The 23,936-nt window shown below is 39.2% G+C and overlaps 3 protein-coding genes across 3 annotated transcripts; 2 read left to right on the top strand and 1 right to left on the bottom strand.

Annotated features, from left to right (window-relative positions):
• The first annotated feature begins 104 nt into the window (after positions 1 to 104).
• On the top strand, positions 105 to 16,816 carry LOC5508551 (serine/threonine-protein phosphatase 4 regulatory subunit 1). Its single transcript, XM_032377283.2, has 21 exons — positions 105 to 149; positions 218 to 271; positions 403 to 517; positions 635 to 738; positions 1,941 to 2,141; positions 3,656 to 3,741; positions 3,881 to 3,985; positions 4,365 to 4,430; positions 4,554 to 4,604; positions 6,123 to 6,230; positions 6,823 to 7,004; positions 7,673 to 8,474; positions 10,166 to 10,351; positions 11,644 to 11,763; positions 11,871 to 11,912; positions 12,220 to 12,320; positions 13,433 to 13,553; positions 13,700 to 13,815; positions 13,988 to 14,148; positions 14,541 to 15,070; positions 15,532 to 16,816. The coding sequence occupies exons 1-21, from the start codon at positions 119 to 121 to the stop codon at positions 15,541 to 15,543; spliced, it is 3,294 nt and encodes a 1,097-aa protein (XP_032233174.2). The 5' UTR covers positions 105 to 118; the 3' UTR covers positions 15,544 to 16,816.
• Positions 16,817 to 17,538: 722 nt separating this feature from the next.
• LOC5508571 (late histone H2B.L4) lies at positions 17,539 to 18,382 on the top strand. Its single transcript, XM_001629098.3, has one exon. It carries the CDS (start codon positions 17,718 to 17,720, stop codon positions 18,093 to 18,095), a length of 378 nt encoding a protein of 125 aa, XP_001629148.2. The 5' UTR covers positions 17,539 to 17,717; the 3' UTR covers positions 18,096 to 18,382.
• A 1,101-nt stretch (positions 18,383 to 19,483) lies between these two features.
• On the bottom strand, positions 19,484 to 22,178 carry LOC116615588. Its single transcript, XM_032377320.2, has 2 exons — positions 21,877 to 22,178; positions 19,484 to 19,940 (listed from the first exon to the last, which is right to left on the bottom strand). The coding sequence occupies exons 1-2, from the start codon at positions 22,111 to 22,113 to the stop codon at positions 19,746 to 19,748; spliced, it is 432 nt and encodes a 143-aa protein (XP_032233211.1). The 5' UTR covers positions 22,114 to 22,178; the 3' UTR covers positions 19,484 to 19,745.
• Positions 22,179 to 23,936: the final 1,758 nt, after the last annotated feature.

Below are 23,936 nucleotides of genomic sequence, written 5' to 3'. Positions count from 1 at the left end.
TACTTATTTTCTGTGATACTTTCGTATTTTGTACTTTTGAGGTTTTGGGCGCCCTGTGTCGAGCTAGGAATTTTGTGTGGGGGAGGGCCTGTGCGCACGACCCAAGGTCACGTGATAAATGCATGTCTATTGCAACTTCAAGATGGCGGGTAGGTTTTTCCGAGTTCGCCGTTGACTCTGCATTCTTTCACTTTACTTATCGCCTGTCTCTTTGCAGATATACGCTTTTTAGTAGAGGATATCGACGATGCAGATGATGATCAAGATGACGGTCAGTTCTCTCGTGATTTTGATTTCGCTGCGATATAGAAAAATCAAAGTTTTGTCGCGCAACCGGTACTACGCATAGCTATTGCCCTAGTTGCGTTGGTGGGTTGTGAAACTTTCTTCCTGTCCTTGTAGGATGTGATATGGAACAAGACGATCCATCAGTGCTCGACCAAATAGGCCCGGAAGAACTTCTGAGCCCCATAATAAGAATGGAGAAATACATGCACAGCGATGTGATATTCAATAGGTAAAACACTAGAATCGCCATGAGTTGAGCTAAACTTTCCACTTCGTCTCTTCCACGTGTGCCGCCAACGTTAGAGTTTTACTGCAATATCCTTAATTACCTCGTCTATCCCTACAGGCAAATGGCTGCCAGGTATACGAAGGAAGCCCTGAAAGCCTGTCGGACCAAGGACGACATTTACCATGTTTTGCGTTTGATCGTTCGCCTATCCGAGGACATCGGTAAGATGACTGTGTAGAAGAATTCTTTCCTCGCTCTTGGAAGTCTAATCTCAGATTATTCTATTCGTAATGTTTACTCTATTAGCTCAAATAACAGTGACTACTGCTGTTTGTCCTGTGATCTTATTGCCATTTTCTCCTTGAACAAGTTTATAAAACATCCTTGAGACTCCTCAACGAAGAGAGTCGGTTTATAAAAACATTATTTCCACGCTTCAGACGTCGCTTGAATGTTTTCTCTCTATTTCCGTCCCAAAATTCTATTTATAAACGTCGTACGACACACTAAAAAATATAGAACCATTTTTTTAAGATAATAAATCTTATTTGTGATATGTTTTTTGAGAGGCTGCTATCGTAGCGGGATTTCCGGGGTGTGGGAAAGGTTATATTTACACGACTTCCATCAGACGTTTTACAGGAACAAATGAAAGACATCTGTAAACATGCGTTCACCTGCTCCTCGTATCACAGCTAATTTGTTTTTCGTCTTAGCTCGAATCCCTTCTAAGGATTGTATTTTTTATTCAGAAACAATAAAATGTGTACAAGGCGAGCTCGCAAATTGATTAGATTCGGGTGTTAAAAAAGTTTTACTTAATAATTAATCCATTTTATCAAAGTGCATGATTGTTTCCATGTTCGGGTCAGTATTGCTTTGTATTCTACTATTGGGGGCTAAACAAATCGTGTTAAATATCAGATGTTTATCAAGTTCAAAGGTTTTGAGGCTAATTAAACAGCATGTCTCTAGTTTTAAAGTACAAACTGTAGAATGGATGGAGTTTTAGTGTAAATAAAGTAGATTTTACTCACTTATTTTAACAGCATTGAAATATTGTTACATATGTCAGACCCAAAAAGTTAACTCAGCATTATAATAATGATAATAGAAAGGTAACAGATTATCAAATGCTTGCGGGTATACCTCAACAAAAATGTTTTATGGATAAAATAGATATTATTCTCAGAATATAATACATGTAAAATTAAAGGTTTAAAATTTTAAGTAAAATAAAAATTTCAGAGAAATTTCAAAGTTTCCTAACCTCTTGAACTACATTATCTATATACTTTTTTTCCTTTTTCTACTTTTTTTCCTTCTCACAATCCTACCTTTAAATACATTTTAAAACCCTCTTTTCATTACTTAACTTGTTGTTCTATACTAAGTTTACACACCTTTTTTACCATCTCTTCAGAACCATGTGTTCGTGTGGAGCTGATGGACCAAATCCCTCACGTTGCCCTGTTCTGCTACGAGCACTACTCCATGATGGAGGCAGTACCCCAGTATATCCTTTACATTGTGCTGCGGTACTTGATGGACTCAAACAACCAGGTTCGCAAGGCCAGCCAGCAAGTTTTGCTTGAACTGCTAGAGCATGAACTAGTGGAAAGAGGTGAGAACCACAGTGAGCTAGTGTATTCCACAGTGAGCTAGTGTATTCCACAGTGAGCTAGTGTATTCCACAGTAAGCTAGTGTATTCCACAGTGAGCTAGTGTATTCCACAGTGAGCTAGTGTATTCCACAGTGAGCTAGTGTATTCCACAGTGAGCTAGTGTATTCCACAGTAAGCTAGTATATTCCACAGTGAGCTAGTGTATTCCACAGTGAGCTAGTGTGTTCCACATCAAGCTAGTGTATTCCACAGCAAGCTAGTGTATTCCACACCAAGCTAGTGTATTCCACAGTGAGCTAGTGTATTCCACAGTGAGCTAGTATATTCTACAGTAAGCTAGTGTATTCCACAGTGAGCTAGTGTATTCCACAGTGAGCTAGTGTATTCCACAGTGAGCTAGTGTATTCCACAGTGAGCTAGTGTATTCCACAGTGAGCTAGTGTATTCCACAGTGAGCTAGTGTATTCCACAGTAAGCTAGTATATTCCACAGTGAGCTAGTGTATTCCACAGTGAGCTAGTGTGTTCCACATCAAGCTAGTGTATTCCACAGCAAGCTAGTGTATTCCACACCAAGCTAGTGTATTCCACAGTGAGCTAGTGTATTCCACAGTGAGCTAGTATATTCTACAGTGAGCTAGTGTATTCCACAGTGAGCTAGTGTATTCCACAGTGAGCTAGTGTATTCCACAGTGAGCTAGTGTATTCCACAGTGAGCTAGTGTATTCCACAGTGAGCTAGTGTATTCCACAGTGAGCTAGTGTATTCCACAGTGAGCTAGTGTATTCCACAGTCAGCTAGTGTATTCCACAGTCAGCTAGTGTATTCCACAGTGAGCTAGTGTATTCCACAGTGAGCTAGTGTATTCCACAGTGAGCTAGTGTATTCCACAGTGAGCTAGTGTATTCCACAGTGAGCTAGTGTATTCCACAGTAAGCTAGTGTATTCCACAGTGAGCTAGTGTATTCCACAGTGAGCTAGTGTATTCCACAGTGAGCTAGTGTATTCCACAGTGAGCTAGTGTATTCCACAGTGAGCTAGTGTATTCCACAGTGAGCTAGTGTATTCCACAGTGAGCTAGTGTATTCCACAGTGAGCTATTGTATTCCACAGTGAGCTAGTGTATTCCACAGTGAGCTAGTGTATTCCACAGTGAGCTAGTGTATTCCACAGTGAGCTAGTGTGTTCCACAGTGAGCTAGTGTGTTCCACAGTGAGCTAGTGTATTCCACAGTGAGCTAGTGTATTCCACAGTAAGCTAGTGTATTCCACAGTGAGCTAGTGTATTCCCTTAGAAGAGGGGGAAGTCTAAGAAGGAAGGGAACTGATACAGTATCTTCTACCTCTTCAGTCAGCATTGCAGTGAAATTGTAAGAGTCAGTTTTCTGCTATGCTAGATTAAGCCTTAATTAAAGCAAGCATCAGCTTTTCCCACAAAACAGCAAACTCATTGGGTATAGGGATATAACTAGTTTTTTGTAGCATTTTACTAATTTTTAACCTTTGTATCCTTAGCCGATGTGGAAGATCAAGTGTGCCCCGTGCTGATGCAGTTGACGGCAGGTGACAGTAGTGACGACTACCGATCAGAGGCTGTCACGGTATGGGGAGTGGAGAGTGTTTTTGTGTGCCCTGTTAGAAATTAAATATCGTATTAGAAGTGCCTGCTCTATTTCAAAGTGTTGTGTACTTCCCTTTACATATTAGAGGAGATTATTTATTGGTTTTCCTGTCTTGCAGTTGATGAGCAAGATGTCTTCTCTTGTTGGAAAGGACATTACGGAGCGTTTCTTCATGCCACGATTCGAAGTTCTTTGCTCTGACCCACTGTTCCATGTTCGCAAGGTATACACTCTGTCTGCAGCCATGTGTTTGTCCAAATGAACCACATTGATCGTGAATAATAAACTCTGACAGCTCAACCATATCTACATACTGTAACTCAAACTCACTACTGGCTTGAACTATTGTACAGTAACTTGGAGTTCCCTAGATAAAAGACAAAAAAATAATTTTGGTTCATTTTTTATCATTTAATTCAAACCACTGATTTGGATTAATTTTATTCTTTCTTGTAGGTTTCAGTAAATAGGTTTCCAATAAAATCTCAATTATAAAAATACAGTATTTCATGTGCTTTGATGGTCAAGCATCTAGTTTAGTTGTTTAGTTTTTGTTTTTCCAGAGTATTATTTTTATATTAGCCTTGTTTGTCCATTTTTAGGTTTGTGCTTCAAGCTTTGGTGAGATCTGCAACGTTGTCGGTCCAGAGCTTACAACAGACAAACTGGTGAGATAAGCACTTCATTTTACAAAGCCTGAAAATCCACAAAAATTCAATTTTACCTATTTTAACCAGGTAGACTACATAGTATGGGTACTAGACAGGCTAATTTTGTTTTATGTCATTTAGCTTCCTGTGTTCTTCCGCCTGTGTCAGGACGGTGTATGGGGTGTAAGGAAGGTAAGGGCCCCCCAAAAACCTTGTCATTTTGGTAACACATTGTGTATTTGACATGTTATATATTGCGTACTGTGCATAGATATTTCAAACACATATTTTGTTGATAACATATTGTGTACACATTGTGTAAATGGTTTATGTTTTTAACATATGTTTTGTTGGTATGTACATAATACGTTGTGTGAGAGAGATTTGATGTTTCTAATACATATGTTTTGTTGTTTACACATTGTGTATTTGTGACCCAGCACGGGAAAACGTACACTAATGAAAAATGTTTTTGGCAAATCTGGAAGATCAACGAACGCTTTTTCTATAATGAGGGAACAACTGAACTTGTGAATCAAACAGACCTCTCTCAAAAGAGTCCTCAATATCTCAGCTTTCTTTTGCCATTAGGATTGTTGTGATTCGTAAAGTTTGACAATCGATTTGTTTGAGCCGTATGCAAATTAAGAAAGTGAGTATCGGCTGTTGATATTTTCTTGTCTTTTCAAAACAACCAAATGCCAATGACGACCACAACTTTACTATGACAGCTTTGCGCTTGCTAATGAACTCGTGCATCAATAAACTTTAATTTGCCATTACGATCATCGCGATAGGTAAAGTCTTTGCAAAACAAGATCTTGTCGCTTTAATGTCACATAGACTAAGTATTAACCTCAGTAATGAACAATTTTAATAACAGGGTGAATGATTGTGTCTTTGGAAAAACGATATTGCCTTCAAACAAACGAGCTTGACTTCGGAGAAATGATCTTGAAAATCAGGGATCGCATCTCGTAGAAACCTGATATTGTTCTGAATATTGTAAAAGCGTTTTTCATAATCCATCGAACAATATTTTTCGTTCATAGTCGGAATGCTTTTTCTCTAGTGTATGTTTTCCCTTGTAAATAGATATTTCTGAGTCATTTTGTTGGTATGTACAGTAGTACATTATGTAAGAGATAATCTATGTTTTTGATACATGTACTTTGTGAGTTACACATTGTGTATTTGTCATGTAACACATTATGTAAATAGATATTTCTGACACATTTTGTTGGTATGTACTGTAGTACATTATGTAAGACATATTCTATGTTTCTGATACATGTACTTTGTGAGTTACACATTGTGTATTTGTCTTGTAACACATTGTGTAGATAGATAATTCTAACATGTATTTTGTTGGTATGTCACTAGCCTGCAATTCAGGCGTTTACCCGGTGATTTTATAGCCGCCATTTTGGATTTTGAGCTAGATGTAAAATGGGGGGGGGGGGGGGTGGGAGAAGAAGAGAGAGAAGAAACACCTACACCTCCTCCGTTCTTCATTTTTTTGTTTTAAATCAAAGATGGCAGCTACAAATCGCTCGAGGCCTGCATTGCAGGCTACAACGTCACACATTGTGTAAGGGAGATTTTATGTTTCTAATGCATGTAAATATTTTGTTTGTTACACATTGTGTATTTGTCATGTACCACATTGTGTAAATAGATGCGTCTAACCCCCATGTATTATTTGAACAGTCATGTGCAGAGACGTTCATGAGTGTGTCTGCGGCGAGCCCGGAGGAAGTAAGAGGAAACGACCTGGCTGAGGTTTTTATCAGTCTTCTGTGCGACAAGTCTCGATGGGTACGTCTTCAAGAAATAATCCTGATGTTATCCCTTTTTTGTTTTGGAAAATGTTCCGCCCACTAGTTCATGGACACTAACTTCTTGTGTACCTTTATCTTGAGCCCAAAGAGAAGGTTAATACATGTCCCAAGTAGCCATTACAATTGACATTAAGACTTATTCCAACAGAATCTCAAGAAATTTCTCTACCTTACCACTGAAAAACTTTGCAGCGGAAAAGTGTAAAGTAAATTTCAACAAGTAGTGCATTTTATGGTGCCAATTATCATAGTAATGCCTAGTGCACACTAGCGACATATCGACATAACGACATGGGCGCGCGCACTCCTATTTTCGACATAACGACATAAGAGAAAAATAACATGTTTTTTCTTTTATGTCATTATGACCATGTCGTTATGTCGGGCTAAACATGTCTTTATGTTGTTATGTTGCTAGTGTGCACTAGGCGTTGTTGCAAGCTGTTTAAATTGATTTTTGAATCTCAAACTTTTATTTCTAGATCACCACGCTGTTTTAAACTCTGTAGGCTATATGATTTATATAATTTATTTTTAATTCTGCTGCTAAAAGTTCTTGTTGTTTCCAGGTACAAATGGCAGCATACCAAAACCTTGGCCCGTTTATCTCCACATTTGCTAACCCGGCCAAGAGTGGGTTCTATATTGATGATTATGGCATGCTGTGCCCTGTGCCGCGCAGCGAGGAGGCTCGCACAGCCGCTGAGTCGACGACTTATGAGAACACTGCCTCTGATGAAGGAGTTGATAGGTTAGAACCTAATTATTATGTCTTCCTAACAACAACAGCATGTGGAAACTACGTAATTCAAATTCTAAGGGGGTGCGAGCAAGGAACAGTGAAGCATGATCCCAACATGATAAAAAGAAATACTGTATATACGAAGGAAATCAGTAGCATAAACTCACAAAAATCTATAGGGGTTATTTGCCGTATCGTGAAATACTGTGACCGAGGTCTTGAAAGCCGAGGTCACGGTATTTCATGATACTGACCGACCTTAACCTGGTAAATGACTTTTTTTTAACACCAGCGAAAACATTCTTTGAGCGAGCAGCACTTGCAAAATATCAATTCTCAGACTTAGGGTAGATATAGGAATCTCCGGACCACTCTATTAACCAATCAGAATGCGACCGCTAAAGAAAAAGATTATTTATTTGAGTGCTAAATGGAGATGTATCTCGAATACAAAAAGCCCAAATAGTTGTGTTCGTGAACCAGAAGAAGGAATACAATACACCAAAAATTGGAATTCAACTCTGCCCAATTTTCGTCTTTAGTAAGACTTCTTTAGGGCAGACGAAAATTTGGCTTGTCATTCATCCAGTAATAAACCACTTTTGCAGAATCAATTTTAATAGCTTCCAATAAATTTGTTCATTTTTTGTCTCATTTTAATGTGTCACTTTCTACAGTTCTTCAAGTAAGGACCACGCCCACAGGGAAAGAGGCTCCTCCCCGGAGGCCACCACAACAGATTCTGGCTACATCTCCCCTCCTGATATGGCAACCGAACATGCCGATACCTGCCAATCAAACAAGGATGGGTCATGTGACTTAGAGGCAGCACATGGGAACTGCTCTTCAACCAATAGCTATGACAGCTGCCAGTCAGACAGTCAGAGTGATAACTGTCAATCAAGTGAAGGGAACTGTCAATCAATGGATAAGGGTAGCAACTGCCAATCAACAGATAAGGGTAGCAACTGCCAATCAACAGAAAAGAGTGACAGCTGTCAGTCAAGTGAAAAGAGCAGGTCCTCAAATGGGTGTACTGTGTCCGGGTTTTGTTCTGTCCCAACGACAGATCTAGATGCTGATTTGGATGAGAACTATTTCAATTCCTTTCTATATTGGAGAAGTCCTTTGCCGCAAGTTGAGGTAGAACTGGATAGCATTAATGATAAGGATAAGGAGGACGATGATGGTGATGAAGATGATGGTGATGGTAATGATAAAACTGAGGATTTGCAGATGAAGAGTTCTGTGCAAGGTTCTACAAACAAGAGTGAAGCTCTCAGACAGACTCCGCCCAAGAGCCCACACCTCTCGTTTGGTCACAACAGTGACAGCGACGAGGAGGAGCACATGCCGATCTTCTCCCTGACGGACGACCCTCACGACTTTGATTATGATGACTACCATGAGTTAAAGCTTAGGAGGTCATCATCATACGATGATGATCTTTTGCTTGACGGCATGGTCACCCCACACCAGGTATTGTATCTTCAATAGTTTTTTTTTTCTTCTGACCTTTCTATTGTTTTGTTTCATTTTGACAGGCTAAACTCAGATATTTTGTTTGGTGATCTTATACTTTTCCCTATTCTCTGGTACTAAAATTGCCAGAAATTTATATTATTCTCAGAGGATGAGCATTTTCAAGCTTTCAGAGCTACACATAACTTTCAATCTTATAATGTTTTGTGGTTTGAGTGCTGTCTGTAGGTTTGTGGTTTGAGTGTTGTCTGTATGTTTGTGGTTTAAGTGCTGTCTATGTTTTGTGGTTTGAGTGTTGTCTGTATGTTTGTGGTTTGAGTGTTGTCTGTACGTTTGTGGTTTGAGTGTTGTCTGTATGTTTGTGGTTTGAGTGTTGTCTGTGTGTTTGTGGCTTGAGTGCTGTCTGTGTGTTTTGTGGCTTGAGTGCTGTCTGTTGGTTTTGTGGTTCAAGTACTGTTTGTACCTAGTATCAATAATATGCACATACTTTAAATGTAGTTTAAAACACTCATCAATATTCAATAGGTATGTTGACCAATCAGATGTTGTTTTTTGGACACATGGGTAGGATTTATACCTAGCAATACACCCAACTCATTTTAAGCACGGGGAATTGAAATCGTCTTCAGGGAAATATTTTGGCACAATAGAAAAACAATGACAGACTAACGAACATGAAACATTATATAAAGCTATCATGACGTTATGAAGGATTATATAAAACCTCATGACGTAATGAAGCTTTATATAATCCAGCAGATTTGGCAAATAAACAACGGCATACATAAGATCACAAACAGTAAACTACTTTATTTCCAAGTAAATAGCATAGAACTACTTTATGGTATGTTTTAGATACACTCTCATAAACAGACTCCATTATTAAACAGTGTTCAAAAGTGACTTAGCTGTTTGGTAGTACAAGAGTCCCTTTTCCAGATGGCAGCTTCATTTTGCTCAGAAAATCGCATATTCTTTTTTCTAAACCATGGTCAAGCTGTCTTTGACCAGTTTCGACTCGCATAATTATGTTCAACCAGAGAATAAAGAAAGTCAGAATGATCTAAGACCTGAATGAAACAGTATAAACACAGACAACTTTATATGTACAGTACTAACCTTGGGTCATTTTGCTTAGCCAGCTGGAGTGCATTTCGTAATTGGATTGAATGAAGTCCAGTTATTAGTGTATGGAGGCTTCTCGGTGGATATCTTGTGCTGTCAGCCTTGTTTTTTAAAGATTTCAGTTTCCAAATATGCGACATTTTTGTCCTCGACTAGTGCTCCACTAGCAAGTCCGTTTATGTAAAACTGCGCACTGTTTGCCCGCGATCTAATGACGTTAGTTTTGTTTATTGCTCTACTTGCTTTCTTTAATCGAATTCCGGTAGTCTTTTTAATGACGATTCCAAAGCTATTGTTTTTTCCATTGCAATTGATCAACATGCCTATATTATATAATATTGATGAGTGTTTTAAGCCATTCAAAACACTCAAAGATCGTGTTTTCTCGGATCTAAAATCCCTCAGTATTTTATATCCACGAAAACACTCCTTCTCGTGTCTTTAATAGTACTACGATTAAAAATCATACAAGATTTTAAATGTGCATAGCAACTGTCTAGTAGTTGCTCTCATTTATCATTTTTGTTATCACAACTTTGATGTGAAACTGTTCTTGCTCACAGGATATGATCCCACAAAATCTACTTGACCATTACATCTCGATGACAGAGCCAACCAAGGCACAGACGATAGACACAGAGATTGCACGGCACTGTGCCTTCAGCTTTCCTGCTGTCACTCTCACCCTTGGACGGGAGAACTGGGCGTGTCTGCGAGACACCTACGAACTGCTGGCTTCAGATATGCAGGTAGGCATCATGGGATATGTAGTTAGGCATCATGGGATATGTAGTTAGGCATCATGGGATATGTAGTTAGGCATCATGGGATATACAATTAGGCATCATGGGATATACAATTAGGCATCATGGGATATACAATTAGGCATCATGGGATATACAATTAGGCATCATGGGATATGTAGTTAGGCATCATGGGATATGTAGTTAGGCATCATGGGATATGTAGTTAGGCATCATGGGATATGCAGTTAGGCATCATGGGATATACAACTAAGCATCATGGGATATGCAAGTTGGCATCATGGGATATGTAGTTAGGCATCATGGGATATACAATTAGGCATCATGGGATATACAATTAGGCATCATGGGATATGCAAGTTGGCATCATGGGATATGTAGTTAGGCATCATGGGATATGCAAGTTGGCATCATGGGATATGCAAGTTGGCATCAAGGGATATACAATTAGGCATCATGGGATATGTAGTTAGGCATCATGGGATATACAATTAGGCATCATGGGATATGCAAGTTGGCATCATGGGATATGTAAGTTTGCATCATGGGATATACAATTAGGCATCATGGGATATGCAATTAGGCATCATGGGATATACAATTAGACATCATGGGGTATGCAATTTGGCATCATGGGATATGCAATTAGGCATAATGGGATATGTAGTTAGGCATCATGGGATATGCAGTTAGGCATCATGGGATATACAACTAAGCATCATGGGATATTCAAGTTTGCATCATGGGATATGTAGTTAGGCATCATGGGATATACAACTAAGCATCATGGGATATTCAAGTTGGCATCATGGGATATGTAGTTAGGCATCATGGGATATACAATTAGGCATCATTGGATAAATATGCAGGCGGGCATCATGGGATATGCAGGTGGGCATCGTGGGATAAATATGCAGGTAGACATCAAGGGATATTTAGGTAGGCATCACAGGATATGTCATATTTGGTAGACAATGTACATATGATGCCAGATTTCTCCTGAACAACACTAAGTGAATGCAAAACACCAGTTTTCATCTGTTGCAGAAACTTATGGCAATCAATCAAATATTGTTCTTCAATTATCATAAATCTTGAAATGGTTCTTGAAATGGTTCTCATACTCTTATCATGGATGTTTAAGTTCTCTTGCACGTGGATTGTTATTCTCAAAGTAAACAATAACAATGTAGTGGCTAGTATTCTGTATTGCCAGAGTTGATTGCATGTTCTTCCTTCTTTTACCAAGTTTCTCTTTATCCCTTTTTCCCCCGCAGTGGAAGGTCCGTCGCACTCTAGCCTTTTCCATCCATGAACTTGCCCAAGTCCTTGGGGAAGACCTGACCAAGACAGAGCTTGTTCCAACCTTCAACAGTTTTCTCAAGGACCTGGATGAGGTAAGTATTCACTGCTGTTTAAAAGTTCTGGGAACGAGCTTCAAGACACTTGCATGGTAGTTCATTTTAGTCGCAAATACTAAAATGGCTGATACTTTTAATTTCAGGTCCGAATTGGAGTCCTTAAACATCTGGCTGATTTCATCAAGGTAGAAAACTTTATTGATCATATTCTTTGTTGTTAAAAAAAAACATGCATTCTATGTCCTCTGGTCAATCAAACTTGGACTTTTTGAAGTTGCATAGTCCAAAACTTATTTATTGGATAAGCCATAGCATAATGAACTCTATAAAACTCTACAGAATCCCTATACTTTCTTGATAACTTGTTATTGTGTAAGATTCTGCTGTTGATTTATGAATCAACCATAGCGTAGTATACTGTAATCTCTACACAATCCAGATTGTTTATGTTCTTGATCATGATGTGTTCTTGATAATGTGTTGTTGCTTTAGCTTCTGCCGCTGGACGTTCGTGTGGGTTATCTCCCTGTACTGGTTGAGTTCCTCTCAACTGATAACAACAGGAACTGGCGATTCAGACAAGAACTGGCTGAGTAAGTTGGATCAATTCTCAGACAATCTGTTAGACACACAGATAAGACAGGAAGACGAATCGACAGACAGACAAACAACCGAGGGTTGCGTTACAAACACACTGAGAATGATGACAATGACAATCAAATGACATACAAATGTAGAGATTGACATATGGAAAGTCAGACAAACGAACAGAATGATGACAATGACAAGCAAATGCCATACAAATGTAGAGATTGACATATAGAAAGTCAGACAAACGAACAGAATGATGACAATGATAATCAAATGACATACAAATGTAGAGATTGACATATAGAAAGTCAGACAAACGAACAGAATGATGACAATGACAATCAAATGACATACAAATGTAGAGATTGACATATGGAAAGTCAGACAAACGAACAGAATGATGACAATGACAAGCAAATGCCATACAAATGTAGAGATTGACATATAGAAAGTCAGACAAACGAACAGAATGATGACAATGACAATCAAATGCCATACAAATGTAGAGATTGACATATAGAAAGTCAGACAAACGAACAGAATGATGACAATGACAATCAAATGACATACAAATGTAGAGATTGACATATGGAAAGTCAGACAAACGAACAGAATGATGACAATGACAATCAAATGACATACAAATGTAGAGATTGACATATGGAAAGTCAGACAAACGAACAGAATGATGACAATGACAAGCAAATGCCATACAAATGTAGAGATTGACATATAGAAAGTCAGACAAACGAACAGAATGATGACAATGACAATCAAATGCCATACAAATGTAGAGATTGACATATAGAAAGTCAGACAAACGAACAGAATGATGACAATGACAATCAAATGACATACAAATGTAGAGATTGACATATGGAAAGTCAGACAAACGAACAGAATGATAAATAGACAGACAGAAAAAAGAGACATAGAAAGATTGTTAAACAGATAGGCAAGTATATGGACAGACAGATAGACATACAGACAGGACATACAGACACATAGGACAACTTAAAGAATAGCTAGAGGCAGCTGTTAGGCATTAATCTCTTACTGTTTGTTTGATGTGATGAATACCTACCTTTGTCCCTAACTACTGTGTGATTGGCAGGCAACTGATGTACCTATCAGACCTTTATACCCCTGCCGCAGTCCAACAGTTCATCTGTCCCATAGCCATCACCCTAGCCACTGACCGTGTTGCTGATGTCAGAACTATAGCATTCAGATTGGTAAGATGTCTATTTGCCTCCTGCCATCAGTGGTTTCACTGATATTTCGAACTTTGACGTTTGCCTCTGTCTGGGCACATATTTTCTGACTGGCTTTAAATGTATGGATGTGGAATGTGATTGGCAAGTGGTTGTTCTCGAATCAGATTGGTGTGTTGTTGCGGCGGTTGCATGGTTGCAAGGATGACAGCTCTGTTCGCAAGTTTGTGTCGGACATCATCATCAAGTTTGCACACAGCCAGCAGTGGACAAGACGACAAGCGTGAGTTTACTTGAGCTATGGTATCTATTCTTTCCCTCTCTCTCTTAACTTGTGAACCCTGTTTGTGTTTAGATGTTGCACAACAGAGTCTATTGTTTTTGTGTGTTTCTTCATTTGTTTTATGACAAACACAGTACTAATTGCAGTAGCCTAACTGTCATCTCTTGTTTAGTTATGCTCAGCTTTGTCAGAACATGCTGGAGGAAAATGCTGAGAGTGGACCGCACTTTTGTGAGGAATTCCTCCCAAACCTTCTCAGTCTTTTATCAGACAAAGTGCCCAATGTCCGGCTGGCCGTGGCCCGGACACTAACCCACAGCGTGCTGAACTGTGGTAAGCCTCTTTTCTTAGTCCCTGGGTATCTTAGTTAACGAGCCCCGTCAGCTGCCCATTCCAACAGCTTCAGAGCCAGTAGGAAAATTAATTTCCAGCAGTTTATCCCATTGGCATTTTTAACAATATTATTTATTACGATAAAGAAGACGCTACTGTATCTTTTTGGATTATTTATTGTAATTTTGTCAGCAAATTTTGAAAAGATAACCATTATTAGAGGAGAGGTTGGTAGAGATCCTTTCTGATCATGCCATCTCATGTCAAGGCGCTGCCCTTTCAAAGTACAAAATGTAATTATGTCAACAATGGCAGCGGGAATGTCATTAAGCCATTTTAAAATATTGCCAGAAGTGTTGTAAAATGTGTTATGTTCTTTGTATTGGTAACAGATTACCTTCAGAATCCGGAATGTAAAGAAAGGGACATCGTAACTGGCGCACTGCGCAAGCTCCAGTCTGACTCTGACAGGGATGTCCGCTACTTTGCTGGCAGCAAAGAGGACTGGGACGAGAATCGGGAATACTCTACACAGGGTGCCCACAACAGTAGTGTCGGAAGGGAGTGTCGGAAGGAAGGTTCTGGGGAGAGCGGTGATAATACAGAGCAAGTCGACATGGAGGAGGAGGGGATTGATACTCTACAGACAAGCCAACAAATAGCGCACCTTGAGAATCAGATAGCCGAGGAGCTTAGCAAGGAATTCCAGGACAATTCCAATATGGAGTTAGAGAAAGTAAGCTCAGGTCATATTAGTATAGTTGGTGACGAGGTATCTAGCTCAACTCAAGAGGTCTGTGAAGAGAAACCAAGGGAGGATGGGGAAGCAAAGAAAGAGAGTGTCGAGATGGTGGCCAAGAAAGGGGACATGGTGCCGGACACCGCCCAGGACACACTGGAAACTGGACTTGACAAAGCAGAGGTGGGTAGCTTTTGTTGAAAGTCTTTTGTTTTGTCCAGTACAACCCCTTACCTAGAGGTGCAACAAGCCATATGATATGGCCCACAACTAGGCGTAAGAAAACGCACAGTACAGTCAATGCCTAGAGGAATGCACTATAGGGACTTGCTCTAAGAGATCATGGGATATTTGGGGTAGCAAACTGTAGCGTGTGCCTAGGCTTTTAGTGGCAAGATAACAACAAAATCAACTCATTTAAGGCTTATGGATAAAGCCAGAAAAAATATTTTTGGAAAGGGTTTATTTTCTTTTAAAATTTTTTTTTTTTTTTAGCCCTTCGCTGGCATGATGTTCGCAATCATTTCAGTGCTTATTTGTGCTTGAATTTGTCACCTCAAAAGTCACGTGATCCCTTAGCGCAAGTCCACTATTGTCATAGTAACCCTGACTTATCAAGTTCTACTTTTTGTATTTCATTCCAGGCTTGCACTTGACGAGGGCTGATTTATTCTACTTTTACAAAATAGAGGTTAGGTCCCCGTCATTCCAAGAACCATTCATAGAATTCGGAGAATTATCCAGACCATGCTGTGAATAGCATGGTAGGCGTATACAAGAATTACAGACCTGTAAAGACACGACGAAATAGCTAAGCATTTTACATGGATGTGCGGGGCCATGGGAATTTGTGTACTCCCTTGTGCTTTGCCTTTATCTATTAGTTAGGCAAAGTTTGCTTATAAGATTCAGTCAGATAATTATTTTACTTTCCCGACTAATTTCCAAACAGGTGGTGGATTTAGAACCACCCCCACACCTAAAAAAAACATAGGCACTAAATTCCATGAATATAATTCCGTGACATTTGTTTTATAATCCCCCCTCCCCTCCCAATAAATTCTGGGTTCGCCACTGCAATTCCCCTCCCAATAAAATGGGATAGTAATCGGTCAGTCATGGAAAAAAAACAATAACAGGATTATGCCTGTCATGTTTGGGCCTGTGATCCTACATATTTTGTTTGATTCCTTGGTAGGCATTTTAGTTGGCATTTAAAGGAAAATCAGTGTACGATATTGGTTTAGAAACAGTTATATAAGCGAAGGAAATCCAACACAATTGTACATTGTCCCATGAAATTGCATATTTTGCCGGGCTTATTGATAGGGGGAAATTCCAGTTCATGCAAATAGTTTTGTTATATAAATACCTCAGTATTTATCTAAACAATAGAATTTTGAATACAGATGATAAATCTATACCTAATTTTGATTAAATTTGGATTATATTTATGAAGTAGTAGAATGGATGTTATGAGCCAAGTTTGGGGGTGTGGGGTATTCTACTCGTCTCATAAGATCTAGAATGACCCTCTGTAGGATCTGCATATTGGCCAGGTCATGCTGGCAGCAATTGGCACCAACAATTCCACTCATTTTTAAGCAGATCAGGTAATGATTCTCTCAACCGTGATACTCATGCTTCTATAGGTTAGAATTTAACAAGGGATCAAATCGTAATTGCAATGATATAATTTTGCACATTGTTATCACTTTGTGATCCTTGGACAATGAGTGAAATGGTTAACTTAGTTGTACGTGTTGTAAGCCTCAAGTAAGCCTAAAATTATTCGTCTGAGATCAATGCTCAGACATTTTTGTTGTCATTTTATATAGGATCTGTGGGTGGGTAATTTCCACTTCTGTGACTGTTCTATAGTAAATAATGTCGTATGACATAAATGTGTGAATAAATGATCTAATTTTATTGCTGTGTCGCGTTGTGTTTTTCCCCTCGTCGAGCTTCTCGACAGAATTGCTCGTTTCCCGGATTGCCTGTGGAACTTTCCCAGGTTTTTTGGTGTTTTTTTTTTTTTTTTAAATTTCAGAAGATTCCTTAGATCAAAAGCCAAGATTTTTCCAATTTTTTCATCCAGGCAAAACCTCTAGTGCAAAAAAGCATCCATTTGTATACGCTTATTTGGTAAAACTTATGCGGTTGTATTTTCAGTTGAATTTGGTACGTAAAGCATACTTTGTCGTTATTTTGATCACGTGGTCAATTGTGCCAACGATGAACCCTCTTCGGTAAGCAGAAATAAATACAATAAATATTGAGAAAGAATTTATGTGGAGAAGGGGAACATTCCTAATACTCACTTGAAAAAAGAAAAAAAAAAGGCGGGGTGTAGTTGCTGTGACAGCAAATTATGGACAGTTTTTTATATATTTGCATCCTTTTACGAAGTATGCTCAAAAGCCTTAACTACGTTTATAACTCGTAAAGAAACACAAGTTAAATTATCAACACCTAGCATAGTTCGATCGGGCTAATCGATAGACAAGGAAACCACTTCGTGATGAAATGCATCCGAGAAACGTATTCTCACGTGCCGCCATCCCAAATAGCTCTCTGCCGTCTTCATTTCGTTGTTCTTATGAAAACAGAATTGGCAGTGAAGATCATTGACTTCTTTATGTGTGGGTTTAATTTGCATAACAAGAACGAAGTTTGAATACCCCAATAAACTGCACTTTTACAAAGACTTTGTAATGATGGCCAGTGCAGATGACAAGCCAATGAGAAAGTAGAGGCGTGCTGTAAGAAGTTTTGAATTTATTTCTGGCGCATTACGAATTTGGAGTTCGCTTGCAAGGCGAAAGTAGAAATGGTGCTACCAAAAGAAGGCAAGAAAACCGAGAAAGGAAAGAAAGCTTTATCTGGAGTCGGTGTAGGGGCAGAGAAGAAACGGCGGTCGAAAAAACGCAAAGAGAGTTATCTCACTTACATCTACAAAGTCCTCAAACAAGTGCATCCCGATACTGGCATATCCACGAAAGCAATGGGCATCATGAACTCGTTCGTGAACGATATCTTTGAGCGCATCGCTGGCGAAGCTTCCCGCCTGGCGAACTACAACAAGAAATCCACCATCACGAGCAGGGAAATCCAGACGGCCGTTCGTCTGCTCCTTCCCGGTGAGCTGGCCAAGCACGCCGTGAGCGAGGGAACCAAGGCCGTCACCAAGTACACCAGCAGCAAGTAAGCCGTTGTTGTCGGTGCGATTTCACTGACTCGGCTTGGACATATGATAAAAGCATCACCACCATTTCCAGCTTGGAAAACCGTTTCATTTCTACTAAAAGGCTAAATATGTATAAATTGATTATTTGTGTGTGCTCTACGCTTAAATAAATGGGCGAATATTTATTTAACGATTATTCCCCCCATTATTCGCCGAACGTGAGGTGAATAGTGCGCGCGTGCTTGTGAAGTTCCCGCCATGTTTATACTAAAAATGGATATGGGTTATAAATAAAGAATTTTTTTTTATATTTTCGCGAGGAGTATCGCTATTTTGCGCGCTTCTCTCGATTGTGTAAAAGCGAAGTTTTAAATACAAGGGCATACAACGAGCCCCCCTTCCGAAACACGTCAAAATGGCATATTTCGTCGTTTGATGCCGAAAATATCCATTTTTAAAGTTGCTGGGGGAAAATCCAAGGAGGGACCATTCTTTTTTTCCCAGCCAGCATTGGTTAGGAATTTTTTCCCAGCCAACATTGGTTAGGAATTTTTTCCCAGCCAACATTGGTTAGAAATTTTTTTTCCAGCCAGCATTGGTTAGAAATTTTTTTCCCAGCCAACATTGGTTAGAAATTTTTTTCCCAGCCAGCATTGGTTAGAAATTTTTTCCCAGCCAACATTGGTTAGAAATTTTTTTCCCAACCAACATTGGTTAGAAATTTTTTTCCCAGCCAGCATTGGTTAAGAAATTTTTTTCCCAGCCAACATTGGTTAGAAATTTTTTTCCCAGCCAACATTGGTTAGAAATTTTTTTCCCAGCCAACATTGGTTAGAAATTTTTTTCCCAGCCAACATTGGTTAGAATTTTTTTTCCCAGCCAACATTGGTTAGAAATTTTTTTCCCAGCCAACATTGGTTAGAAATTTTTTTCCCAGCCAACATTGGTTAGAAATTTTTTTCCCAGCCAGCATTGGTTAAGAAATTTTTTTTCCCAGCCAACATTGGTTAGAAATTTTTTTCCCAGCCAACATTGGTTAGAATTTTTTTTCCCAGCCAGCATTGGTTAGAAATTTTTTCCCAGCCAACATTGGTTAGGCATTTTAGCACGTGAATAATTGCCCGTATAACCGGTCGGAACGATTTTTTCCCCAATCATCCGCTCAAGCGTCCCAAAAAATATTCCCAGCAACTAGTTCGACTCCACAAATTTTCCAGCAAAGAACCGTTCGGGACGATTTTCCCTATCAACCGGGGGGCTGACATCTTCCAAGCCGTCAAATAACGGCGGCTGCGGAACAGATATTTTGCGGAACAGATTCGTTTTATGCCCTTGTATTTAAACACGAAGCAAAAACAATATAATACGAAAATTTCAACGGCAAAAACGAGTACTTTTCTTTTTCACACTTTTTTTTTACCAGTACCGCTCTGATTACTTTATTTTATTCCATTTAAAAAATGCCTTTAACATCTCCGACTATGTCAGCCTTGTCTATAACCCAACCGAGTGGGCTCTTTCCATTCCATTCATCTTTAAATTATAGCTCAAGCTTAGGCATCTATTCTTCAAGCCGGTAACCTGTTTAATTCTTCGGCCAAAAGTTTTTCAAATTGTCCTAGCCAACTTCTTTCGTAAGTAGTCGCCCATGACCGCTTGCCTCTTTGTTACTCAGTGGAATTGTCCGTAATCTGAGGATCCAGCTTCTTCGCCATCTATCTGTGGATACCCCCCTTGGGACTCACTTTTCTGTTGTGGGAGACCCCCCTGGGGTACAGAGTCCTGTTGTGGGTACTCCCCCTGGGTTAGGCACTGCATCATTGCAGCTTTGCATTGTGCGAATCTTATCTTCCTCTGAAGATGAGTCTGGGAAAGAGAAAAGATCAGGTCAGTATTAGACCGGGGTCGCAGTTTCTCTCATTATATTCTTTAAGGTAAAACCCCTTCTGCGCATAGTGGCGCGCGCTGTTTGTTCGAATTTTCCGGTATTAAGTGCGTGCGCGCGCCACAGTTGTACAAGAAAACACAGCAAAAGGCGTGCGTTTTTTACTTAAAATCGCTTTGACAGAAAAACGAAGTCGGTTACCCCCATTTTTTATTTGCTCAAATAGTTAACTGGTTAAATTTATACGGAAAAATGATATATTGAGAGAAGAAAAAAAAGTCCGATTGTAGAAGTTTGTTTATTTTCCGTATAAATAGTGGCGAAAACAGTGTCTTTTAGTGCGATCTCTTTAAATGTGAGTTATTATTAACGTTACTACGGGTTATTGTTTAGGATATCGGATTTTGGCAGCCCGACAAACAGAACGTAATTTTCTAAAGACTATAGGAACTATTTTTGAAAACTTAGAGTTGTGATTTTTTCTCGCGCGATCAGTAAAAACGCGTCAAATCTACGCCCCTCTGTTGTGAAAACAAGGTCGGTTACCCCCATTTTTTGACATAACATTATAACATTTTTTGAAAGCCCTTAACTTCAATATTGTTTATGCCAAGTTTAAAAAAATTCTGGGTAGTTGAACTTTTTCACTCGTGTGCGGAAATTGTAACCCCGCCCGCGCACGCTCTTAGAACTTAGAACCCACCAGAATGCAAAGGTTGAAAAAGTGAAATGTTGCAAGCCTCTGTAGCGGAGGAGAACGCTCGAAGCGTCAGCACAAATAATGCCGTATACAGCATACTTTTTCAACCTTGTGCTAATTTAAAGCGGGGAGGAAGATAAGTGGTACAGGACTCTTACTCTAAAAAGCTATTATTTTTTTCTTCTCGTATTGCAGTAGGTAGATAACACTCATAAGAAACTTTGACTGTGCGGGGTCAGCTTGTTTTCCTTATATTTATTAGATCCTGGCCTTCGCGGTCAGCGCATCACCGAGAGGCTAGCGCACTTTACGTAACAAATATCAATACCCACACAGCACCCCGTAGGGTGCATAATGAGCCACCCACCCACCCCCTGATGGGACATTAAATTAACCTTTTTATTTTGTTTACAAGATTTTACCTTAAAGTGGCATTCATCATCCCAGCAAACATTTTAAAGAAAGCAAAAAAAATAAGAGTTATCATATATTCATCTCTAGATAAACGCGCAAACAAATTAAACTAGATTGTGCTATAGAAATTGCGTTTTGTAGCGTCGTTTTCATTTCGTCTCGCCACATGAGGTGCGGTATATTGTAGTAATCATTGTTCCTTGTAACATTACGTCCATTATACCTAAAGTGCTTAATTGTTTCACGACATAATTAAAAAGATATTAACTCTTTGTGGATTTAAGAAGTATCTGTTTTGTCAAAATAAACATAATTCAAAAGCTGTGAAGATTTCGAAATACCCACAAAGTTTGGAAGCGTTTGCGACCTTTTCTTCTCTAGACACGTCCAAGTCGTGTGTTTTTGCGTGTTATCAGAATGTAAACAGTTTCCACTTAAAATATAGCTTTTTTACATCTGCTGGGGATAAATCCAAGATTCGTATCTTTCTTTTCTTAACAACAAAGAAAGTGTCATGTTTAAAAACAAAATGAATTAGAAAAGCCTTTCTAATATTTAAATTCGGAGAAAAAGGACTTGTATTCTGCTTTGAATTTTTTTAAGGACATTCTCTACATTAAAGAAGAAAGGTTTTTTTTCTTCTTCAGGAAATGAAAAATCGATCTCATTTTTGCTTGGGGATACGCTTGGGAACTGTATTACTTTTATTTAAAAACGCCTAATCTAGAACCATTTTAAGTAAGTTGTAAGCGAAAGAGTAAAAACCTTCTGGCTCCAAACTTTAACCATAAAATCCATATTACCTTAAAGTCATTCGTTCTTTTACCAATTTTGGCTGCTTGTAAAGAAAACGAGGACGCAGTCGCTGCGAGGAGAATGATAAGAAGAAAGCAGATTGCCATTTTTTTAGCCCAGCTTTCTCTTATAGCCATTGTAGATAAAAGAAAATGAAGGGTTGATCCGTCTTGGCGCGAAGGGACTGTATGACTGAGATGAAATTCCTCTGCTTGCTTGATAAATTTACAGGGAGCACAAAGCATTTGTTGATTGGTGTAGGCGGGTTTAGGCTGTTTTATTACTAGCTGTGCTATGGCCTAAAAGCGAGGCGAAGCCCTAGATTTAATCACAGCAAATCATACTTCCTATCTTCTATGGATTGTTTAAACGCTTTTAACGCCGTTTGAGGCGGTCCGTTAAATAACAGCTGCAAGAGCAACAATAAAGCTATCAACGCACAAAACGCACGCCCTCTTGTCAAACGCCTTACGCTGAATGTTTGCGAAAAAAGAGAGAAAAGGAGACCACGATTTTCGTGATTGATTGCTGCGAAGTGTTCATTGAATCTAGGGTGGCAATGCCTTGGAAAGGTAATGAATTTTACAAACACATGAAGCAGCCTTTTGTCGGTTTGTTCTCTGCTCGTCGCTAAGGGACAGTCACAATCTAATGCCGGAAGTTCGAGACAATCGTTAACTACTTTAAGCCGCATGATAATACTGGCGAGTAGAAGTCGGGAAAAATCACTTGCAGCGCTATCATGGTCTAGTAGCCCTTGACTAAACACTTGGAAGAGTTTCCGTGGGATTTTGTCTCTCAGAGGTCTGCAGAACAACCATTTGTACCAATACGACAAAATTAAGGAATTCCTGTGACACCCCAGCAAGAAATTACTGACATATAACTTCCATCTTCGGTGATTTGTTTCGAGTAATGACAAGCAGGGAGGGGTGGTGGGTGGTGACAGTTACTAAAAGTACTGATCCACTAACACACACTGAGAATACTTTAACTCTGTAAACTGCTTCTGTCAGCCGCCATTTTGTTGAATACCAGCGTGACAAAGCATACACTGTCATCGGCTTATTAGGGGAGTGGTTGCGATATTTCGATGAATTTTGTAAATGAAATGTCACATATTTTCAGATGATTTTATCAAATAATTTTTCTAGTAATATTAGAAAAAAGCAATAAACAAAGGTGTCGCTGAAAATGTATCTTTAATTGACGTGAAATGCAGCATAGCAGCTGTGTAGCCCCCTTTTTATGTACCAAAAGGCATTTTACTAATGACTCAATAAGACACAGCAGATAATTTATAAAAAGAAAGCCTGTGGTACACCGTACTCTGCCTGATAGCGCGTGACTTTATAAAGAAAAAACATCTTCAGACAAATGTTACCGGAAATTTATTCTCATTTGTGTTGGGCTTGTGTTTGACCGATTCTCACTTGTGTTGTGCTTGTGTTTGACCGATTCTCACTTGTGTTGCGCTTTTGTTTGACCGATTCTCACTTGTGTTGCGCTTGTGTTTGACCGAATCTCACTTGTGTTGCGCTTGTGTTTGACCGATTCTTACTTGTTTTTGACCGATTCCTACTTGTGTTGCGTGCCACGCTAAGGTTTAAATCTACGATTCTTTCAAACCGTCATGCGACTGACCATATGAGCCATGAAAATTCACGTTTAGGCTGGTCATGTTTTCTGGCGTATTGAGTAACCCGTGGCCCACGGATAACTCATGAAACTAACCCTTTAACCCACCTCTGAGCCTCTGTGTCATTATCTTGGCAATATATATTCGTAACCTAAAAAAATCATAGAAAAAAATGGAAAACAGGAAAAGCTTTTATAGCGGAAAAACAAGAAGGAGAAAGAAGAAGTAAAAATCTTTTTGACTGATCGGGTCACATATTAAATCCCCCTCACTTGGAATACCGCTATTTTTACATTGTTCCTTTGAGGGATGCCTTTAGCACTGATGTTTTGTATTTGACGTTATTTTATCATCGAACATTTCAATAACCGAAATTTTTCGAGACCCTGAGGCTTTTTATTTACTTGAATATCCTAGATAAGAGAGTAG

The sequence above is a fragment of the Nematostella vectensis genome, chromosome 13, assembly GCF_932526225.1.
Source record: "Nematostella vectensis chromosome 13, jaNemVect1.1, whole genome shotgun sequence".
NCBI lineage: Eukaryota > Metazoa > Cnidaria > Anthozoa > Actiniaria > Edwardsiidae > Nematostella > Nematostella vectensis.
Note: the sequence above shows the minus strand (reverse complement) of the source record. Positions and strands in the feature narration are given on the sequence as shown.

Excerpts from the sequence above, each read along its gene's own strand:
- LOC5508571 (XM_001629098.3), top strand. The coding sequence starts at position 17,718 with ATGGTGCTACCAAAAGAAGGCAAGAAAACCGAGAAAGGAAAGAAAGCT.
- LOC5508551 (XM_032377283.2), top strand. The coding sequence starts at position 119 with ATGCATGTCTATTGCAACTTCAAGATGGCGG. Across the intron at positions 6,231-6,822 it reads TGTGCGACAAGTCTCGATGG|GTACAAATGGCAGCATACCA; the intron begins GTACGTCTTCAA and ends TGTTGTTTCCAG. Across the intron at positions 11,764-11,870 it reads TTCTCAAGGACCTGGATGAG|GTCCGAATTGGAGTCCTTAA; the intron begins GTAAGTATTCAC and ends TTTTAATTTCAG.
- LOC116615588 (XM_032377320.2), bottom strand. The coding sequence starts at position 22,113 with ATGCTTTGTGCTCCCTGTAAATTTATCAAGCAAGCAGAGGAATTTCAT. Across the intron at positions 19,941-21,876 it reads AAAGAACGAATGACTTTAAG|ACTCATCTTCAGAGGAAGAT; the intron begins GTAATATGGATT and ends TCTCTTTCCCAG.